Raw genomic sequence first — 19085 nt, forward strand, 5'->3', positions numbered from 1 at the left:
TTTCAAACTTGCATATCATCTTGTCTGATACCCCAGAAAGTCAGTAGTGGATTAAAACTTGTTTTCTCAAAGCTCATTCGGCACTTGTAAAATTATACTTGTGATCCCTAACTAAATTATGAGTGAAACTATAACCACATGTCAAAGGTTTGTAAATAGACAGTTTTTTTATTTTAAAAGTTTATTTACAAATATAGAAATATTCAACACCAAAACAATCACCTTTTAAAATATAAAATAAAAAGTATAACAACCACAGAGTATAAATTTAATAACAAAAAGTGAATTACGTATTTAATAATTGGAAATATTCTAACATTATTCCTAACATCACTACAGGAAAAATGGAAGTGTGAAGATATGTACTTATAGTTGACATCAATTTTCCAACTACACTATTCTATGTATTAGTAAACTTGAATTATGTTTCTGTTTTGAAGTTGTACTACAATTTTAAATGAATGCTATGAAAGTTTCATTCATGAATGCAAATTTTGCAGTAATTTTATGGGTACATATGTAAAATTCACTTCCAATATAGTATTTAAAAAAAAACAGACTGCTCAAAAGATGTTCATTATCATTAATCAACTACAAATGTAAAAGCTGATTGGCTGAGTATTGTAATAAAATCAGAGTGCCCACATAAAGGGAAAACTTAGAGAATTGAAAAAGGTAAGTTGACTATACATAGTGGTTACAAAACCAGTGCTAGTAATTTTTCATACTAAATAGGATCTTAATTAATGTACCATAAATAATATTACTATTAATAAAAGGTAAGGGATGCAAACCTTTTCTAATAATTTGAAGCACGTATCTATAGTATTTTCCCTGATCACAAACAACAATCTATCTTCTCAAAATTTGATGTATAAATATGCTAATTTTCTTTTGACGTGACGTCTAATAAATCGATGACCGCTGGCTGCACGCACGAAAAAGTGTCCCGCTACGCACATTGTCCCGTTTCGCTGTGTCCCATTACGCTCATTTTATATTGCTCTTTGCTAACCTGAACCTCCTAGTATTGCGACCGAGTCCGTGGCGTAATTCTGTTTTCATGCATTTCAATGTAACATTTTCACTGCTGTTTGCTAACCTGTTCCTCCTAGCATTGCTGCAGAGTCCGTGGCGCAAATATATTATTTTTGACTGCATCTAGGTGTTGGGTAAGCCATTTACCTTCACATCATCCTTGAAACACTCCCATTCGTTTCCTACTTTTCCTATCATCGTCCTATCCTTAACAGAATAACACAGATTGGAAGAAGTTAAATAGCAAACATGTATAAAAATTATAGTTAAAATACTCTCTTCGTTAAAGTAATTATCATATTTGAATTAATGAGTCCAAATAAAAGTAAATTTATCAATTAAATTGTAGATTACATTTCACTCCTTTGTATCTATACAAAATAGTGATAATTCAATAAAAATGATTCAATTTTATTCATAAAAGTATGGAATCATTTAATCGATGTTTTGTTATGAAGTTGTCACGTTAAACTATTGTCCGTAAACCGACTTTACAGACAACCAAATTTTTTTTTAAGACTAGTTGTGTAGTATTGATGAAAATTAAAACAGTGGAAACACTACATTTCGTAAGAAAACATTTTACAGACAATTCACCATGTTATGCATGTTCATTGAAATGTTTTTGTTAATGGCATGTAATGGAGTTATTTTGTGAGATAGATTGATGACAATTCAAGGTATCTGGCTGAAGTAAGAGTGTAGAAAGCCTGAAAACATTGAAAATAAATACTTATACATAATGTGTTATAAATCAATATGTTCTTGACCTCAGTGCCAGAAATATCTTAGTGAGTATTTTGCAGCTTTTGTAGAGCCAGCAGGAAGAATTTCTTCGAAATAGGGACGGTTGGCAAGCTTGTGAGATGGTAGACACTCGAGATCTACGTCAAGCACCTCCTATCTGGTGAAAACTGGCTTGAGGTTACTGAGCCTTCTTGGAACTACTGCCGAGTATCTTCCTTCTCTGGGCGAACATGTGGAGGTAAAGCTGTGGAAACACTGCACACACACACACACACACACACACAGGTACTGCTTAGTACTACACATGTATCGTACACTTTTCAGTTATATCATTTGATTGTGACAGTTCTTTTATCACATCCAAAGAATGATGTTAAAAAAAAGGCCATTAGGTTTTTTAATGGCGAACCATTACAAACATAAAATATATTAATGAATAATCAGTATTAATCCTAATGTAGATAAAAAAAATTTGTTAACTTATGTCACGTATCAGAGTACCAATCATTAGCTACGCTTACCAGAATAAGTTAGTATTAGTTTTTCAACATGCGTTATTTAAGTATTGCACCAAAAGCCATTTTAACACACTTTAATTTAAGTGAAAGTTCTTTGCTGAGGGGGCTACAATTTTCGAGCATTACGAAAATTCTGATTGCACGAGGGGGAATAGTTAGGTACGTGGTGGGGGAACCAGTAGAGGAGGAGACCACAGGAAAGATGTGCATACTTGCACACTTTACACTTAATACTTTTTCAATGCATACTTGTGCAAAAGTATAATTTAGCGCTCAAATAATTGCATATATTTCTTTTCATCTATGACCTCAGCCAAAAAGTCCACTTCTGTCACGCTTAAGACTCCATGCAAACATTTTTTTTTTTTACTCCAGCCTCCCACCAACAAGAAAAACTGCAATTTCTTGAGCTAGACGGACTAGAAGGTATGATAAATGTAGTTGCCGACTCACGGGGAATGTAGAGGAACATGACGAAGAGCAGCAGGTAGTGGTAGCTGAAAGTGAAGTTGAGGCGGTTGGGCATCTCCACGCTCCACATCTTGGTCCTGGAGACGTGCGCCTGGGCCGCATACAGACACAGCAGCTCGCCCGTCACCCCGACCGGGTACAGCACCATGAACAGCGAGTACCTGGCGGCGGCAACACCCACCCTCACACCACCTGGCAGCTGGTCACACCAGATTGCTCCTATGCAACCAAGTACACACGGAAAAGCCTTTAACCACCGGGTCGCATAAATGTGCTGCCGGCGCTTCAGTTCACTCCTAGTATGTTGTCATGATTGGTTTTCATTTCGGTGCGAAGTTTCCTGTATTTCAGTGGGTTAATTTTCACATTTTACAACTACATTACCCTCTTTTATAGCATGATCATCGCACGCGCATAATCGTCACACCAATATTTTAGGGCGTCAAAATTCGGATAGAGAAAACCTCTCGCGTAAATGTCGCATGATGTTTTTGGTCCCGCTATTAGATTCCGAGTGCTTTGTGTAGGTATTTTCTCTGTATAAAACGGTGTATTTTAAAGCAGAAATCTAATATTTATTCAGACATTACCACTTACTACTTATTAGATTAACGGAAATACGAAGTTGTTTGATGTGTAAATTTTCTTTTGAAGACTTTTTAAACGTTATAACCTTTATCTGTTTGTTTGCATAGCCACGGTGTACCACTTATAAAAATGTATCCAGCGCTAGTTGGCATCATTCATGTTTGGTTATGTTGCTTCCCGTATAAAGCACGCTCACGTAGTCGAATATTGATATTGATATCCGCCGATTGCAAGCAATGCACGTGCTCTATTGAGTGCCGAGTTAACAACATTTGATGGCCCGCGCTCTTTCGTGGTAAGTGTGTACTACGGCGATAGTTAGGTTTTAGTTCAGTCTCGCATTCGGGTCACATATTTTGTTTTTCTATTTAAAGTTGAAAGGTTTTTGTTGCATGACATTAATTTAAATTATTTGGTGTGTTCTTGTATACTCCACTTTTTAAATAAACGTACTTTCATGAATGGGTTTTGTTTTTATGAATAACTTAACCTAAAAATTTTTTTCTCTCGCATAAACGTCACACCCCTACTTTTCAAACTTGATTTTAGTATAAAATGTGCGACGATTATGCGATAAAACATGGTATCTGAATTTTTCCTTTCTGTAGAGTAGTAGCTCATTACAACTTGTTTTAAAGACCATTCAAATGGAGGTACCTATATTCATTTTTTCTTTGGTATTATTAAAATTATACGTATTAACTTTAAATAGTCCAGCATGGCAGTGGTACTAAAAAAAGCTTGATTACAAACCTTTCTCTGTACAAGAATCAATCTGTTTTGAAATTGATAACACATTTATGTGACTTTAACTTTTTAAACTGCAGCAACTGTAATTGCAGAAATGTGAATGTTTCAAGCCTTGACTTGCAAAGTAATAATTCCACAATGACAATATCAATTTATCTATCTGAGAAGTGATTTCTTCATCAGAATTGCTGGACTTCTACATGGAAATATTAAATACATGGGAAAACCTATCAACTCTAGAACTATTGATTAAATACACAACACTGAAAGTAACTTAAACAACAGAAATTTGATTTTATGTTATTCCCAAAAATCAAAATCTCTGGACTAAAACCTTGAAGTATTTTTGTTTACCCTACCAACTGTATTATCATTGGTATTAAGGAAGCTGGTAAGAAAAAATAATATTATTTTTAATTTTTAAAAATCTTGACATTTGTGAAAAATTGGTACCTTAAAAAACTTAGTATTACACTGGTAATATTTTGTATTATCATTATGCAATTTCACTTTGTTATATAGCAGTAAACTACACTTTTCATTGCAGTTTCATGAGAGAGACAATAACTTTCCTCATTTTTGTTACCATTGTAGGGCTAGAATTTGTGTAGCTCACTACAATTTATTTAGAAAATGCTGGCACAATAGGGTTTTCCAGCAGGTGCATTTATTACCCAAAGAATATTGAAAAAACTGTGCAAGTGCACAAGCATATGAAGACAGAATCACACTTGAGACGTGGTTGAAGCGACAGTTACCGACACCAGACCAGCAGGTACGGCTGCATGCCCAGCAAGTTGCAGGCGTAGTAGAGGTAGCGGATGATCTCGGTGACGGACCAGGCGACCAGCGCCAGGGGCAGGCCGGGGCTGGCGGGGCCTGTGGGGGTGGGCAGCAGCACCCCGCACACCACCATTACCCGGGACAGCACTTGGAACGTGGTGAGCACCACACTGGATGACACCATGCCCAGGGCGGCATGCAGTATCTGGAACACACAAGGGTGTCCTGCAAGACCACAAACCAAGTTCCTTGACTTCTTTTTGCGCTACTTCCTAACTACCGCTGTCACAACGCACTTATGGATTCTTCAGTGCCGTTGCAAAAATGTAGATACAGTAACAAAAAGCCTGGAATCGCAAACAAAGTAGTTCTTAAATCACTCTCCGAAGCACCAGCACAGATGGAACTCAGCCTTACGTACTCAGCTCAAAAATACTTTGCACATTAGCATTGCTAAGAAAACAGACTGAACCTAAAATACAATACCTATGGCACAGTTAATGGGTTAGTGAAACACAATGAATTTCCCAGATTACCCAATTTTTTCAGAAATCCTTAATTCCCTGACTATCCCAGGTTTTCCCTGATGCTGAATACCTTGCACATTAGTTATAGAAGCTGGTGTACTATTTACTTCGTTCATTACGACAGTCTAGGAGCATGAGGGACTTGTGCAGAGCATCTGTGCACTTCCCGATACACCGTGAACCAAGTGTGAAATCATGTTTCAAACAGGAAAAAGCTTCTTGGCAGAAATTTTTTTAAAGCTGTTTATGAACGAATGACAGCTTAACATCGCAATGACATCTGGTGATAAGATAATTTATTATGATGGAGCATTGATGGAATTTGTGTGACACTGTGTGTGTGGGAGAGAAAGTGAGATCAAGAAGTTATTTTTCTATTGAATCACACACATGAGTTTACACAATAGGACAAGTTAAAAAAATCAGTTGTGTGTTAAATATACAAAAAGTACAGACAGTAATACAGATACAAAATATAGCCTATAAATACAAAAATATATATCAGTATATACAGATAAAGTTAGAACATTAATAAAAACACAATTAATTACATGCTTTACAAAAGGGTTACTCTCATAAATTAAGTATCCCACACTGAAGTTTTTTAAAAAAAATTCCTATGCTTCACAAAAAATTGAAAAATTGGGTGCCAATGTGAGATTACTATATATTTACCTGTCATTCTAATATGTATGAGATAGAGATTGAAAATAAATGGCTACTGACTCAAGAATTATGATACAACCCTGTATTCAGTTAAACGGTCTTCATATATGTAACACCGACAATTACCATGATTATAAAAAACAACAACAGAATAACAGATTTTTCACTATTATCTCAACGACTAATTAAGATTTTAGACATTAGCATTACCATTCCAATTTAAACTTAGCATTTAAACATTTCCAAACAGTAAACTATTCAGATACAAAAGAAAAAGTCATGTAAATGGGATTTAATATTAAAAGAAAAATTTGCTAAGCTAAATGCAGTATAGCAGCAAGAAACTCTTATCTATAACAAGGTATTTTTGATTAATACAGAATCAAATCATGTAGTTTTCTGTTAAGATCACATAGAACAAATTAAGTTAGGAAATATGTTATATCTGCAATAATACTGAAAATAGGTAGAATCAGTTATAATTGGAATGCTAATACCAAATGAGCAATTATAACAAAACTTATACACAATCTTTACCATATATTAAATACTGTTTGGAGCTGGGAACATGCTTTCATCAAGCAAGTAGAAGGATATTATTGTAGCGTTTTCAATTTTACACCATTAATTGTCGTCCGATGATATCTACGATGCTAGTATATCATTATTCTTGAAAAGGAGTTGCAAACTGTCTAAGAAATGATGATTCATCTAAGTCTATATTTGTTGCAGAGTTGACACACAAACGAGTAATCTGTAGCTGTAGATAGTACTTGCAGAGCAGTAACACAACGTAGAGATTGTAGCAGAAAGTCTTTGTAGAGCCATTATCCTCGACAACAGCAATTTAAACCCATCTTATACACCATAAATTCGTAGAAGTATGACTACAAAGTCTTATAGTAATAATTCTCAAAGTTATATCAATTCTTCCTAATATAATATTGATTATAAAAATTATTAAACAGTAACTTCTTTATATAACTCTATAAATTCAAATTATCTTCTGTGATATCACTTACAAATTGAATATGAACTTCCTTTCCACAAGACTTAGAACATTCTAATTATAAATTTTTTTACACCTCAGTTCGTAAATCCACAATTTTTTTTTATATATAGATAAAATATTAAATTTTCATAAACATGGCACAAAATATGTCTGTTTATTTATTATGTTTTTATACTATGGGACAATGCTAGGTTCTTTAGTTCATTACATAACATTCGAGACAGGTTTTATCAACATAATTTACATTAATTTTGTGTTATATAATTTTTCTGATGGTTTGTTTACTTTATTCTGAAAAAGTCATTTTAAGGTACTTTTGTAACATTTTTTTCTTGGTTGGTTAAGATTTTGTGTGAGGGCAGGCTGATGCAATAATTTTGCCAGTCACAAAGAATTAGAGAGAGACAGTTCTGTGAGCATGGAAAAGACTTGTGATTGGCTGATTTTTGAATGTGTAATGTTGTGTCATTTGTCAAATGTGTAAAACGCTCTCTGATTGGTTGTTAATAGTGTCACAAGTGCAAATCTTTTCCCAAAGGGCAAAAAGCTGAATCTGTTTGGTCGCCACATTAGTGTGACTTGGGCTTCTGCTGTCGCTTGCAACGCACGGTACCAATGACTGAAAGACCATGGCCACCATTTTACTCAAAAGGCCCCACTTGCCACTCAAAGCGCCTAGGTACTTCCGCAGATGTCCAAGTAATGACAAACATGGTGACTTACGAATCTAGCTTTTTTCCCCGGGAAAAAATTGCACCAGAGATGCCATCAATAACAAATCACAGAGCAGCTTACAGTTACAACCAATGACAATACATTGAACATAGAAATATTAGCCAAACATGAGCACATAGCAACATCATTTAGACTAAAATCATGAGTCTTTCCCACACTCAAAGAATTCACATGACCGTCACTCTCTTTATATGTATGTAACATTCTGCTTTCAGGCAAAGAATCACAGCAAAAATTACAAAAGAAATACACGAGAAAACATAAAAACTTTAATAATCAAGAAAAAAAAAAAAAAGTAAAAAAATCTTCTAACACATTTTCACAAGGTGAAAAAATCATTAGAAACATAAAAAAATACTAAATTAATGTAAATTATGTTCATATAATGTTGCAAATGCACAAATACCTTTCAAAAGAATAAACAAAAATCATACCAGAAAATCTAACCAAATATAATTTCTGATTATAAAAACACAATAAATCTTTAATAAAGTTATAGTGGGGAGATCAGCAGCCTGGGTTGCTAAAAAGTAATCAAATTTTTCACCCCCTGAGTGGTGTAGATACATTAACATTTTTTTTACGTTTATGATTTTTCGTAGGAAATCTTTTTTGTATTTAATATTATTTTCAATACAAATTATAGCCTTATTTGAACTGTAAGACTACAAAAATCCATATCTACATTCAAATCAACAATACAAATACAATGAAAATATATAAAATCTTTCTATAGTAAATATAAAGTAAAATTATATTCTATAACAGCAAAAAATCAAGATGTTCTACTTATTAAAATTTTTGACCAAACTTAAAAATTAATTACCATAGTGAAGCATCGGAGATGTGTGAGTTAAGTTTGTCCGAGACTCAAAAATATCTAGGAAGTAACTCATTATTTTCTTTATTCTCTGGACAGTTTAGTTTTCCGCATTTGTAAGAAGCATTTCCACCTAACTGTGATAATTCAACCACACATTGTATTTTTGTTTCCAGAATGGCCTGAACATGAGGGCAAATGGAGCCACTTATCATGGACCATACTTCATTCAATAAATTATTTTTAAAATGAATTGAACTTGTAATGGATCATTTACATCATTAGCTCGGGAATTGCTCATGATCACTCTATGTTTGCACTGCTGAATATATGACCATGTAGCAAGCCAGCACGCTCACTATTGTGGTAACTGGTGCAGGCCTGTGTTAGAGCTCCACATCGTGTGAACAGATTTGCATTGGAATTAATTAAGCAGCTCAAGGAAAGGAACCCGCTGGTTAATAATTCATGACTACGTCTAAAACTGCTTAGTTCATGCGGAAGTCGTTATTTCACATCAGCGTGACTTTCAAGTTAAGTACATTGTCGCACAATCTTTAAGAAAGTCACATGAAAAACTATTTTTGTTGTAACTTTCTAGCATTTATATACATCTGGTCCTATGTTTATATCTATTGCACTCAGATATTTTAATTTTTTTCTTACATAAACAGTAAATTTTGTGTAAACTTTATAATTAATTACATAGTATCATGATAATTAGAAAAACAAATTCTTTCACAAGCATATTTATGATAATCAGCAACAAAAAAGACTGTAATTTCATTAACAAACGAATATATAGTCATACAAAATAGTACAACTGACATTGGCAGTCAGTCTTACTAATTCAACCAAAATAGGTTATTGTTCAGTATCAGTGGTATCAACTATCCAAGTGTTATTCCCTTGATCCTGATGGCATTATCCTGAGTAGTTGATCCCATGGTTCATAATGCTTGCTGTTTTAATTTAGTACCTAGAATTATTCTGGACATAAAAAAATATCACAATACAAACAAATTACTTCAGGTCTTGTGGAATTTTATTTTTGCATTCAACTTACGATCATAATTTATTTTTATATCACATGTTTAGCTATGTCTAGGATCTTTTGACATAGGTACTTAAAAACAGTAAGCATCTACCACAGGATCAATATATACAGTATCATGCCATCAGGATCATGGGATTGACTTCAATAAATGATAGATGATACAAAACTATTAACCCAAAAATACAGAACATGTTTTATTGCTACATTTAACAGAAGCAATGTTACACGTCATATTGTTTGTAAATTCCCTTTTGCAAAAGGATTGAAATAGTGAAAATAAGTGATATGAATACATAATAATTAATAAGGAAAATCATGATGTTAAGTTAGTAGCTGCTACACGCTCTAGCTTAAGCCACTTATTTGTAGCATAAAGGTTTTTAAAAATAAGGAAAAACATCATAGAAACTATTCAAGAACATAATATACAGCATAATTGTTGGAATCATCTCCTACCTGAAAACCCAATGAAAAAAGAACAATTCCTTGGCTTACCTCCAGAACTGCAGCATTCTGAAAGATCAGTACTATGTACTTCACAGATCCCCACAATGATGTTGAACCCACTTCAGGACTCTGGTAGTGTTTTGCTATTATAAGCAACAGATAGCTCCATCTACAAAAAAAAAAAAACATTTTTGATCACTAGGGTTACGATTATATGGTGAATTACGATAAAATCAAAGTAACACTGAAAAGATGTCAAAGCAATATTTATCATCAAAATGCAAGTTGATACAAAATTTGAAGAAAATAAAAATCCAAACTAACATCATGAAATTAATCATTATTCTAACAAAGTCTAACTATAAATCACAAATATTTAATCATGAAGACTATACCAAAATGTTTCATCTAAACGGATTGGAAAAAAATTAACTGTACTTTGTTCAAGCTTGCATCTCATATAACTCTTTTTCTACATTCCTCATGCTCCTATATTTTTAAACACACAAATACTTGGCGATTGCATCTCATATACAGCTTGCATCTCATATAACTCTTTTTTAAAATTCCTGACATTCCTTCATTTTTCAAAAACATAAATACTTGGCAATTTATTTTTATTCAGGATAGTTCTGACCTAAACATGATTATTGCACATTATTTTATCGTTAAATGTATCTTGTATTAGTAATTTGGCATTATTTTCGTGAAATAAGTATCACAATAAACTAATTTAATATATATTTATAAAAATAAAAACAGCAGCATAATCCTTGCTTTAAAAAACAAATTTGCCTAAAATTAAATACCACAAAATCTTGACCCTACCGAGCACGTTTGTATTGGCATAAACCCCAGAGAGGCCAGGGTACTCCACTCCCCCCCCCCCCCCCCCCCCCACTATAAACTTGAAGCCCTTCACTGGGGAACCCACATGCGCTTGCAAAATATTAACGTGTTGTGGTGGCATCAAAACGCAAAAAAATTAGCACAATAACTTAATTTCCTCATTCACCAATATTTCATGAGATTACTAGTGATTCCCTTGAAAAATTACTATTGCTAATAAACCTGTTCAATGTACTAACATTGGCTAATTAACTTTCCACTCATTTTACTCCAACGAGTCAAACTGATAGGCTAAGTATTTTTTCACTCACTGAATAGTTTACCCTTGAGCTAATAAACACAAGGCACGCACTATATCTGGCCAGTTTACTAGTTGTTTGTAATTCACCTGGCTATTAAAAAAATGTATATACTGCGGAAGTGCAGACTGAAGATGAACAGCAATAACGTGATTTGTGAGGGAATTAGTGTTGTGGACCCATTTATTTAGTCAGGTGGTGGTAAAATAAGAATTAAATCTCGGAAAATGAGAGTAATGCTAAAATGACAAAAAACATATGTTGCATCAGAAACCTTTTGTATTATAAAACTCAAAATAAACTGTAGAACAAAGTGGTTCAGTGCAAGAACATGAACTTATGTGGTGTGTCTACTGAGCCAGGCAAGCTTTCACTAGCCAAGTGTAAGCAACAAAACACTGAGATAGCGCAATGCAAACACACTCATAACTCTTCTTGTTTGCCAGTAATCACAACCAAAATAATTAAGGCTGTTGCCAATTTAAGATTAATAATTTATTTTATTGTTATTTTATGTTAATATTTTATTACATCTTTTGAGTTGAACAGAGTGTCCACACAATACTTTTATTTTTATTTTTTAAATAATCTTCCTATCTTGTGATTTTCTGAAAGAAATAAAAGAAAATCCAGCCTCCACCATTCCCATATCTGTTCTAAATTTATAAAAAAAAAAAATTCAAACAGTATATGCATACACAATTTTATAGTATGACAATGAAATAAAACACCATCTGGAAAAAAATATCACAGTCTGGGTGATGACAGACTCAGCACGACCTTCACACCTTAACTTTTATCACTGGAAAATTTTCATGTCTTTTCCAGGATTACACCAAAGGCAAAAGTTCCTTATCACTTATCCAAGTTAGTCTCTTAATCCCGATGGCATGATCCTGTATGCATTTATCCTGTGGTACATGATACTTGCAGTTTTAATTTAGCATGCTGAAAGATCCTGATCCGGCAAAAAAAACTTATGGTATAACAATGAATAATGATTGTAATTTGGATACAAAACACATTTCCCTTTATAGTTAAACTAACATCATAATTTATTGTTATATCACAAGTTTCTATGTGCAGGATCTTTTGATGTATTAAATTAAAACAGCAAGCATCATGTACCACAGGATCAAAATGTACACGATCATGCCATCAGGATTAAAGGATACACCTATCCCATCCCTCACTTAGCACGTCTTCAGATTGCACGGATTCATTTAGCGCGATGTTAATTTTACTGCCCCAGTCTTGAATAGCATGTCTGTAAATTTCAGTTAGCGCGAAATCTCCAAAGGCCAGCAAAAAATAAAGTCGCACACGACGCCACAAAGTCTGTTTCAACTTCTGTAAACAACAGATGTGTTGTGGCATACAGTTAGTTATATGAGGGGGGAAGAGATGTGTGTGCAAATCTGGCGACACTATCGGCTGTTGTACAAACATCAGCTATGGCAAGTTAAATTGCGGCTTTGAAGTGTAAAGGACCAAATTTTTTACGTCCACGCATATGCTGCCGTGCCGTACCGTTGTCGCCTGGCCACAGACCGGGCCGTGAACTCTGTCTAGCCAGTGGCAAGGAATTCACACAAACAAAAGCAACGTCTGCCCATTCAGCTGCCGGTAACTGTACGTGCTTGATCACTCATAATGCATCATGTTCAAGTATTCGAGACCAAACTAGAAGTATTACGGCGCGCAGATTGTCATGAAGGCACGCTTATGTTGGTAGCACTTTAGTTTTAAGCAAGTCAACTGCGCGCACATTTTTCTTTTAAAGACATTTTTTAACGTTATAATCTTTATCTGTTAGTCTGTGTCGCCGCGGTGTACCGTTTATAAAAATGTAGCGAGCACTAGTTGGCATCATTCATATTTGGCTATGTTGCTTCCCGTACAGAGTGCGCACATGTACCTAGTCGAATATCGATATTGATATCTTGCCGATTGCATGCAACGCGGGTTCTCTGTCTTGTGCCAAGTTTAGTACATTTGATAGCCCGTACTCTTTCGTGGTGTGTACTACGACGATAGTTATGCGTTTGTTCAGGCTCACATTTGGGTCACAGATTTTGTTTTTCTATTTAAAGTTGAAGAAAGGTTTTTGTTGCATGACTTATTAATTTTAAATTATTTGGCATGCTTTTTTATACTCTACTTTTTAAATAAACGTACTTTCCATGAATGGGTTATGTTTTTTATGAATAACTTTACCCAACAACAATTATTTTTTCGCATAAAAATTGCACTCCTACTTTCGAAACTTGATCATATTATAAATTGTATGACCATTATGCGATAAGACACGGTAAGCACTTTAATTTTTGAAAAATTAATATGTAATTATCTGGACAGTTATATCGGTTTCTATGTCAGTAAAGGATGGTTTGAATAGATACGCGACGTGAATTGAAGGTCACGCCCGGGCCGGCAAGTCAGCCAGCCGACTGACGATAAAGTACATAACTACGTATCTCCCATTACGCTGTGTCGTATTTGTCATACAAAGTGTGATAGGAGGTATATAAAGATTTATGGTGTGACATATTTATCGTTGAGTGTTATTCTACACATTTATATTACGTAAAGTATATTTTCCTAAACAATTTTAGAACACATTAATTAAATTAGCCTTGCTATTTGTGAAAACTAATGCTTCAGAATATGCCATTTCGAATAACACAAGCATTTTTAGGAACAAATTAGTCATGCTAAGTGAGGAAAAAGTGTACACTTGGATACGGAACTTTTACCACGCCTAATTCCTTGACTTTCTAAAACGTGAACCAGCTGTATAAGAGTTACCAGATGGGTTTAGTCAATTCTGAGAGCAAGGAACAGGAGTGACATCAGCATATTACCAGAAGAGAAATGAACCATTATGGAAAGGGGATAATCCCAATCCCACCCACGATTCAATTCAGTACCTCTTGTAGTAAGCCAGGTAATTTTATGTGTTATTTATTAGTTACAGAAGCTTTTTTATTTTATTCAAAAGCATAAGTAAAAATTTGAATATACAGTGGAGCCCAACTAAATTGAAAATATAGCTAAACTGAATGAGTTTCGGATAAAAAGAATGATTATTTTATGTTTTAAATTTATTTTTGATGTCTTGGCCCAATTAATCAACATTAAGTGCGGTTTCATACCTTTAAAAGTATTATTGGCTGTGTTACTTGATAAATTAATTCTTAGAGAAATGTATTTTACTACATGCTGTTACATTATGCCTGTTATTCTGCTAATCCAAAAATATGGTAATTTGAACTAATCTCAGTCCAAAGTATTAACAGGACTCCACTGTATTATAAATAAAAAGAAAAACACCTAAGTACTAACTTTTCAGTTTTTAAGAATAATTTAACCTGTATGACTGAATTTCCTTCCTACTTACCCTACATTTAACACATCCCACAAATCACGCACAGTGTTAGTAATACTTATGCATTTTTAGTAGGCACAACACAGAAAAAAGTGTGATTATTTACAAGTATAATTTTTAGCAGGCGGCCAGTAACATTATCGACTAGGGCTTTGCTAATAATGCGTAACTTCACCCTGTTGAACTATCGACACACAGTGCTTCCAGAGATCAATACACTCAAGCAGTGCGTGCATATTGGCCTTCCGTTACTTGTACCATCAACGAAAACTACCAATATGACACTGGCAAATCCACAGTTTGGAAGACTTACACCTGTGATTGTCTCTCACTTCAAGTTCACAGTTGTAATGCTGCTAACCTACAATGTGAAGAATAAAATAAATGGTAGGTACACCACATTGGTAATTGAGGTACGGGGCTTTTCCAAAACAATAGTGAAAAGTGAAAACAGTGGAATTGGGTGCTACCTATCTTAGTAAATTAATCATTCCACAATTAAAACTATTTTTACTGCTTGCTCCCCGTTACCAACCAACAGTGCAAACTGAGTCCACCTGCACAATTATATTCCTTATTTTAGATAACTACACAAAAAATAGAAGTGGAAGGTTTGCATGCCCTCTGTGATTGCTTCAATCACACTTCACAAAGCAGGTGTTGTAGGTATATTTACTACGGTAGATCTACAAGCTGGGAAGTTTATAAACTGATGTTCTCAGTTCATCCCTTGACAAATTTTTATAGTGTAAATTGCAAAAAAAAAAAAAAAAAAAAAGCATTCTTTTTGGATCCACCACTGTATATTTGTATCTAAAATAAAATAGGAACTTACAAACTACCTGCTAAGTCAATCAAAAGTCACCCAAAAATACAATTTACAGCAGGGGCGTAACAACATCATCGGTGCTATTTAAGCAGTTTTATCTAAAAATTGATTACACATCACTTTATTTGCCCCCGTTTGCCCCCACTTCATGGATTTCAGAGGAAGGGGGGGGGGGGCAAAATACCCTTCCCCCCCTGTTGTTGCACCCCTGATTTACAGGTATATTTTCTTTATTTTTTAAAATAAATTACTATAAAAATTATTAAAGCAATATTTTAGTCAGGTCTTTGTGCAAATATGTGGTACTAAATATAACTTCTGAGAAAAAAATGAATGAAAATTAAAAAAATTATATTCTGGGCATTTAAATACTTTGATAATGAATTTACATATTTATACAGATTACCTAACATTACTCACTTTCCACTTAAGTTGTTATTCTATTCACACTCCAGAAGCCACGACGCCACACATTTAACGTAACAAATAATGAATATAATTTGTGGCAATACATAATTCACACAAATACAAAAATTTTTAACTACAAAATTTGGTAAATATGTATTGTACGGATTAGCGCCAAAAAAAATCGTACAAATATGAAATAACTTTCATTATATGCTATCTTACGTCCTCTTTTCAGAACTGCCTGCGGAGATAAAAAATTCCAATTACTTTTGGAGATATCGAATTTTTTAATATTCATTTTTTGGCGATTTTTTTAAAAAAAAATTTCAAAAATCCAAAAATACCTTTATTCTGTGCTCTTTAACTTCCTCTTTTCATTAAACCCGGCGGAGATCAGAAATTCCAAATACTTTAGGAGATATGGAATTTTTTAATTTTCATGTTGTACACTGATGCGTAGGCTTCCCGCGTTCACCATTGTTGCTTGTTTAGAAGTATTATTATGTTTTTTTTTTTTTTTTCGCGACGTAGTTGAACGACTACATCACGTAAAAAGAAAATTACGTGAGTTCCTACTGTTCATCCTTTTTCCCGGTTTGTTAGGTCAGGTCAGCTACATTATAAATACTTTAAAACTAAACAACCATTAAAATTAATTTTTATTATTTTTAATGTCCGTTCAGTTTCAAAGTATTTATACTGTAGCTGACCTGACCTAATCCACCTTTGTCCCGTTTTGTTAGGTCAGGTCAGTTACATTATAAATACTTAAAACTATACAAGTAAAATTAATTGATATTATTTTTAATTTCCGTTTATTTTGAAGTATTTATCATGTAACTAACCTTACCTAATGGAAAATTTCTGTTATGTAGGCATTCACGCACACACGGCAAAATATAAAATGGCGTCTGTTGAATGATTACATAGGGCTTGTATTGCAAAATAAGAACGGCGATATCTCCAAAAGTAATTGGAATTTTTAATCTCCGCAGGCGGTTTTGAAAAGAGGACGTAAAAGAGCATATAATGAAAGTTATTTCATATTTGTACGATTTTTTTTGGCGCTAATCCGTACAATACATATTTACCCAAAATTTACTTTACTGACTGGAAAACGAAAGTTATATCATTCAGATACTTTGAATTTACTATAATTGTAACAGTTGTTAGCGCGCTATTTTGTAAGGATCGCCTAGAACGACTGTACCAGTTAAAAATATTATTGTGTAGGCGGGGAATCCTCCAAAAACACTTTACCGTACACAAGTACAAGGTATTGTGGGTGCAGTAGCGGAATCAGTGGCGGGAATTATGATAAAGTGGTGAAATATTTTTTTTTATATCAAACAGTAACTTCTGGCAACGGCTATATAATATTAATAAATCATAGATAAAAAACTTATAACAAATTGTAGCCAAATAAATTAATATCTCACGTATTGATAACTCAGAACATACCCGATTGCTTGCACTAAGTTGTAAAGGATTAAATATCCATTTACAAGTTTACCCGGTTCAGCCCCTCTCTTCTTATTTGCTTTGCTTGCCATTGCGAACTGTGTAATTTTCAGTCATCAAGATGGAAACAGTTTATGTCTACTCTTGAGTTAAAAGCTTTGCGCGCTAAAATACTTCACGAAAAGCACTCTGACGATACTTGCGTGTCATTCCTAAACATTTCATTCCCAAAACTCATTCGTCTGCAAATAATGTGCGCAACATAACGAAAACAATTGTCGTACCAACAAGTTTGAATTTTTGAATAAAACAGTGAAAAGATATTTCGTGACAGAACGTTTGTACGACCTCATGTAGCTTTATGAGACAGTAAAAGTAGCAAATCATACTTCCACTGCTTCTATTTGCACAAATTCTCTGCACGAAGTAACATTAACGGAAATATAATATTACGTAAAAAAAATTAAAAAATAAAGTTTTCCATGAAAATATGTCGTATATGCTATTTTCCGCATGTATGTACACTTTATGACAATAACAAAATAATTTACGAACCATAATAGTTTGTTACACTGCCGTCGTCCGGGGTCTCGGGCTCGAGTCCCGGTGTGGCTCCTAGTGGGAAAAGGCGGTTCTTGCTACGTATTGTCCGGGTGGGCGCCAGACTAGCTCGGTTCTAGTCGTGAGTTTGGGGGTCGTGGATGTATGTGCCCCTGCGTGGCCCACTAGGGCCGGCGGCGGTGTTGCGTGAGATGATTTTAAATAAGAGGCGTGGAGTTAAGGTGGTGGTGTCGTACCTTTTATTCATAGGAACGAGTCGTACACAATACAACACTCTACAGAGGTCCCCGGGGGGGGTTTACTCGTTATTCCGTGGCGCCGTATGGTTTGTGTTCCGCGTTACGTGGCCTCGGACGCTGCTACGTCTCATACGTCTCACTGGTTACACGGGTAACGTAATTTCGTAACACAAAGGCGGGACACAAAATACACTGAATTAAGGGGGTGCGCACAAGTTACGTGGCACTCGTTACTCGGGTAACGTAAGTTAGCAATACAAAGTACGGGACACAAAAATACACTGAATTAAGGGGGCGCGCACAAATTACGTGGCACTCGTTACTCGGGTAACGTAAGTTAGCAATACAAAGTACGAGACACAAAAATACACTGAATTAAGGGGGCGCGCACAAGTTACGTGGCACTCGTTACTCGGGTAACGTAAGTTAGCAATACAAAATACGGGATACAAAATACACTGAATTAAGGGGGTGGACGATTGGAGACGGCCAATCCCGTATGCAAATGTCTCGGCGCGGGTGTTGTGCCCACTGTGGTGAAACACGCACCGCAATTAAGTTTGTCCAAGTTCCCTTGCGGGTTTGTGGTCAGCGCCGTGCGCGTGACCTTAAATAAAGTTCTGTAAGTTGCGGGAGGCGGCCCGTGCCGTATACTGAAGAGCAGCCCCGTTGACCAAGTGTGGTGCGGGGTGTCTTTAAATTGATGCGGCCGGATTAGGTCCTGGACCGAAAAAAGGGACCGGGTACTCACGGAGAGGTTTAGTAATAAAAGGGGTTCTGTTAATTAGTGACTATATTTACCGGACGTTACTTTCAATGTAGACAAAGGATGTTGCCTCTCCGTGGGACGTAGGTCCGCCCCGGTCCATGAGCTGCGCTGAACTGCCGAACT

At 34.9% G+C, this 19085-nt stretch overlaps 1 protein-coding gene across 1 annotated transcript; it reads right to left on the reverse strand.

The window, feature by feature from the left end:
- Nucleotides 1-146: 146 nt before the first annotated feature.
- Nucleotides 147-17672, reverse strand: LOC134531861 (very-long-chain (3R)-3-hydroxyacyl-CoA dehydratase 2). The gene is made up of 5 exons (XM_063367859.1): nucleotides 17394-17672; nucleotides 10208-10328; nucleotides 4871-5100; nucleotides 2757-2935; nucleotides 147-2040 (listed from the first exon to the last, which is right to left on the reverse strand). Exons 1-5 carry the CDS (start codon nucleotides 17483-17485, stop codon nucleotides 1964-1966), a joined length of 699 nt encoding a protein of 232 aa, XP_063223929.1. The 5' UTR covers nucleotides 17486-17672; the 3' UTR covers nucleotides 147-1963.
- Between the last annotated feature and the right edge of the window lie 1413 nt (nucleotides 17673-19085).

The sequence above is a fragment of the Bacillus rossius genome, chromosome 5 (assembly GCF_032445375.1).
Source record: "Bacillus rossius redtenbacheri isolate Brsri chromosome 5, Brsri_v3, whole genome shotgun sequence".
NCBI classification, from domain to species: domain Eukaryota; kingdom Metazoa; phylum Arthropoda; class Insecta; order Phasmatodea; family Bacillidae; genus Bacillus; species Bacillus rossius.

Bases quoted from the DNA above. Each gene is read 5' to 3' on its own strand.
- LOC134531861 (XM_063367859.1), bottom strand. From the start codon at position 17,485: ATGGCAAGCAAAGCAAATAAGAAGAGAGGGGCTGAACCGGGTAAACTT. The intron at 10,329-17,393 runs GTATGTTCTGAG...TTTTTTTTGTAG, and splicing joins AACTTAGTGCAAGCAATCGG to ATGGAGCTATCTGTTGCTTA. The intron at 5,101-10,207 runs GTAAGCCAAGGA...TGTGTGTTCCAG, and splicing joins AGAATGCTGCAGTTCTGGAG to ATACTGCATGCCGCCCTGGG.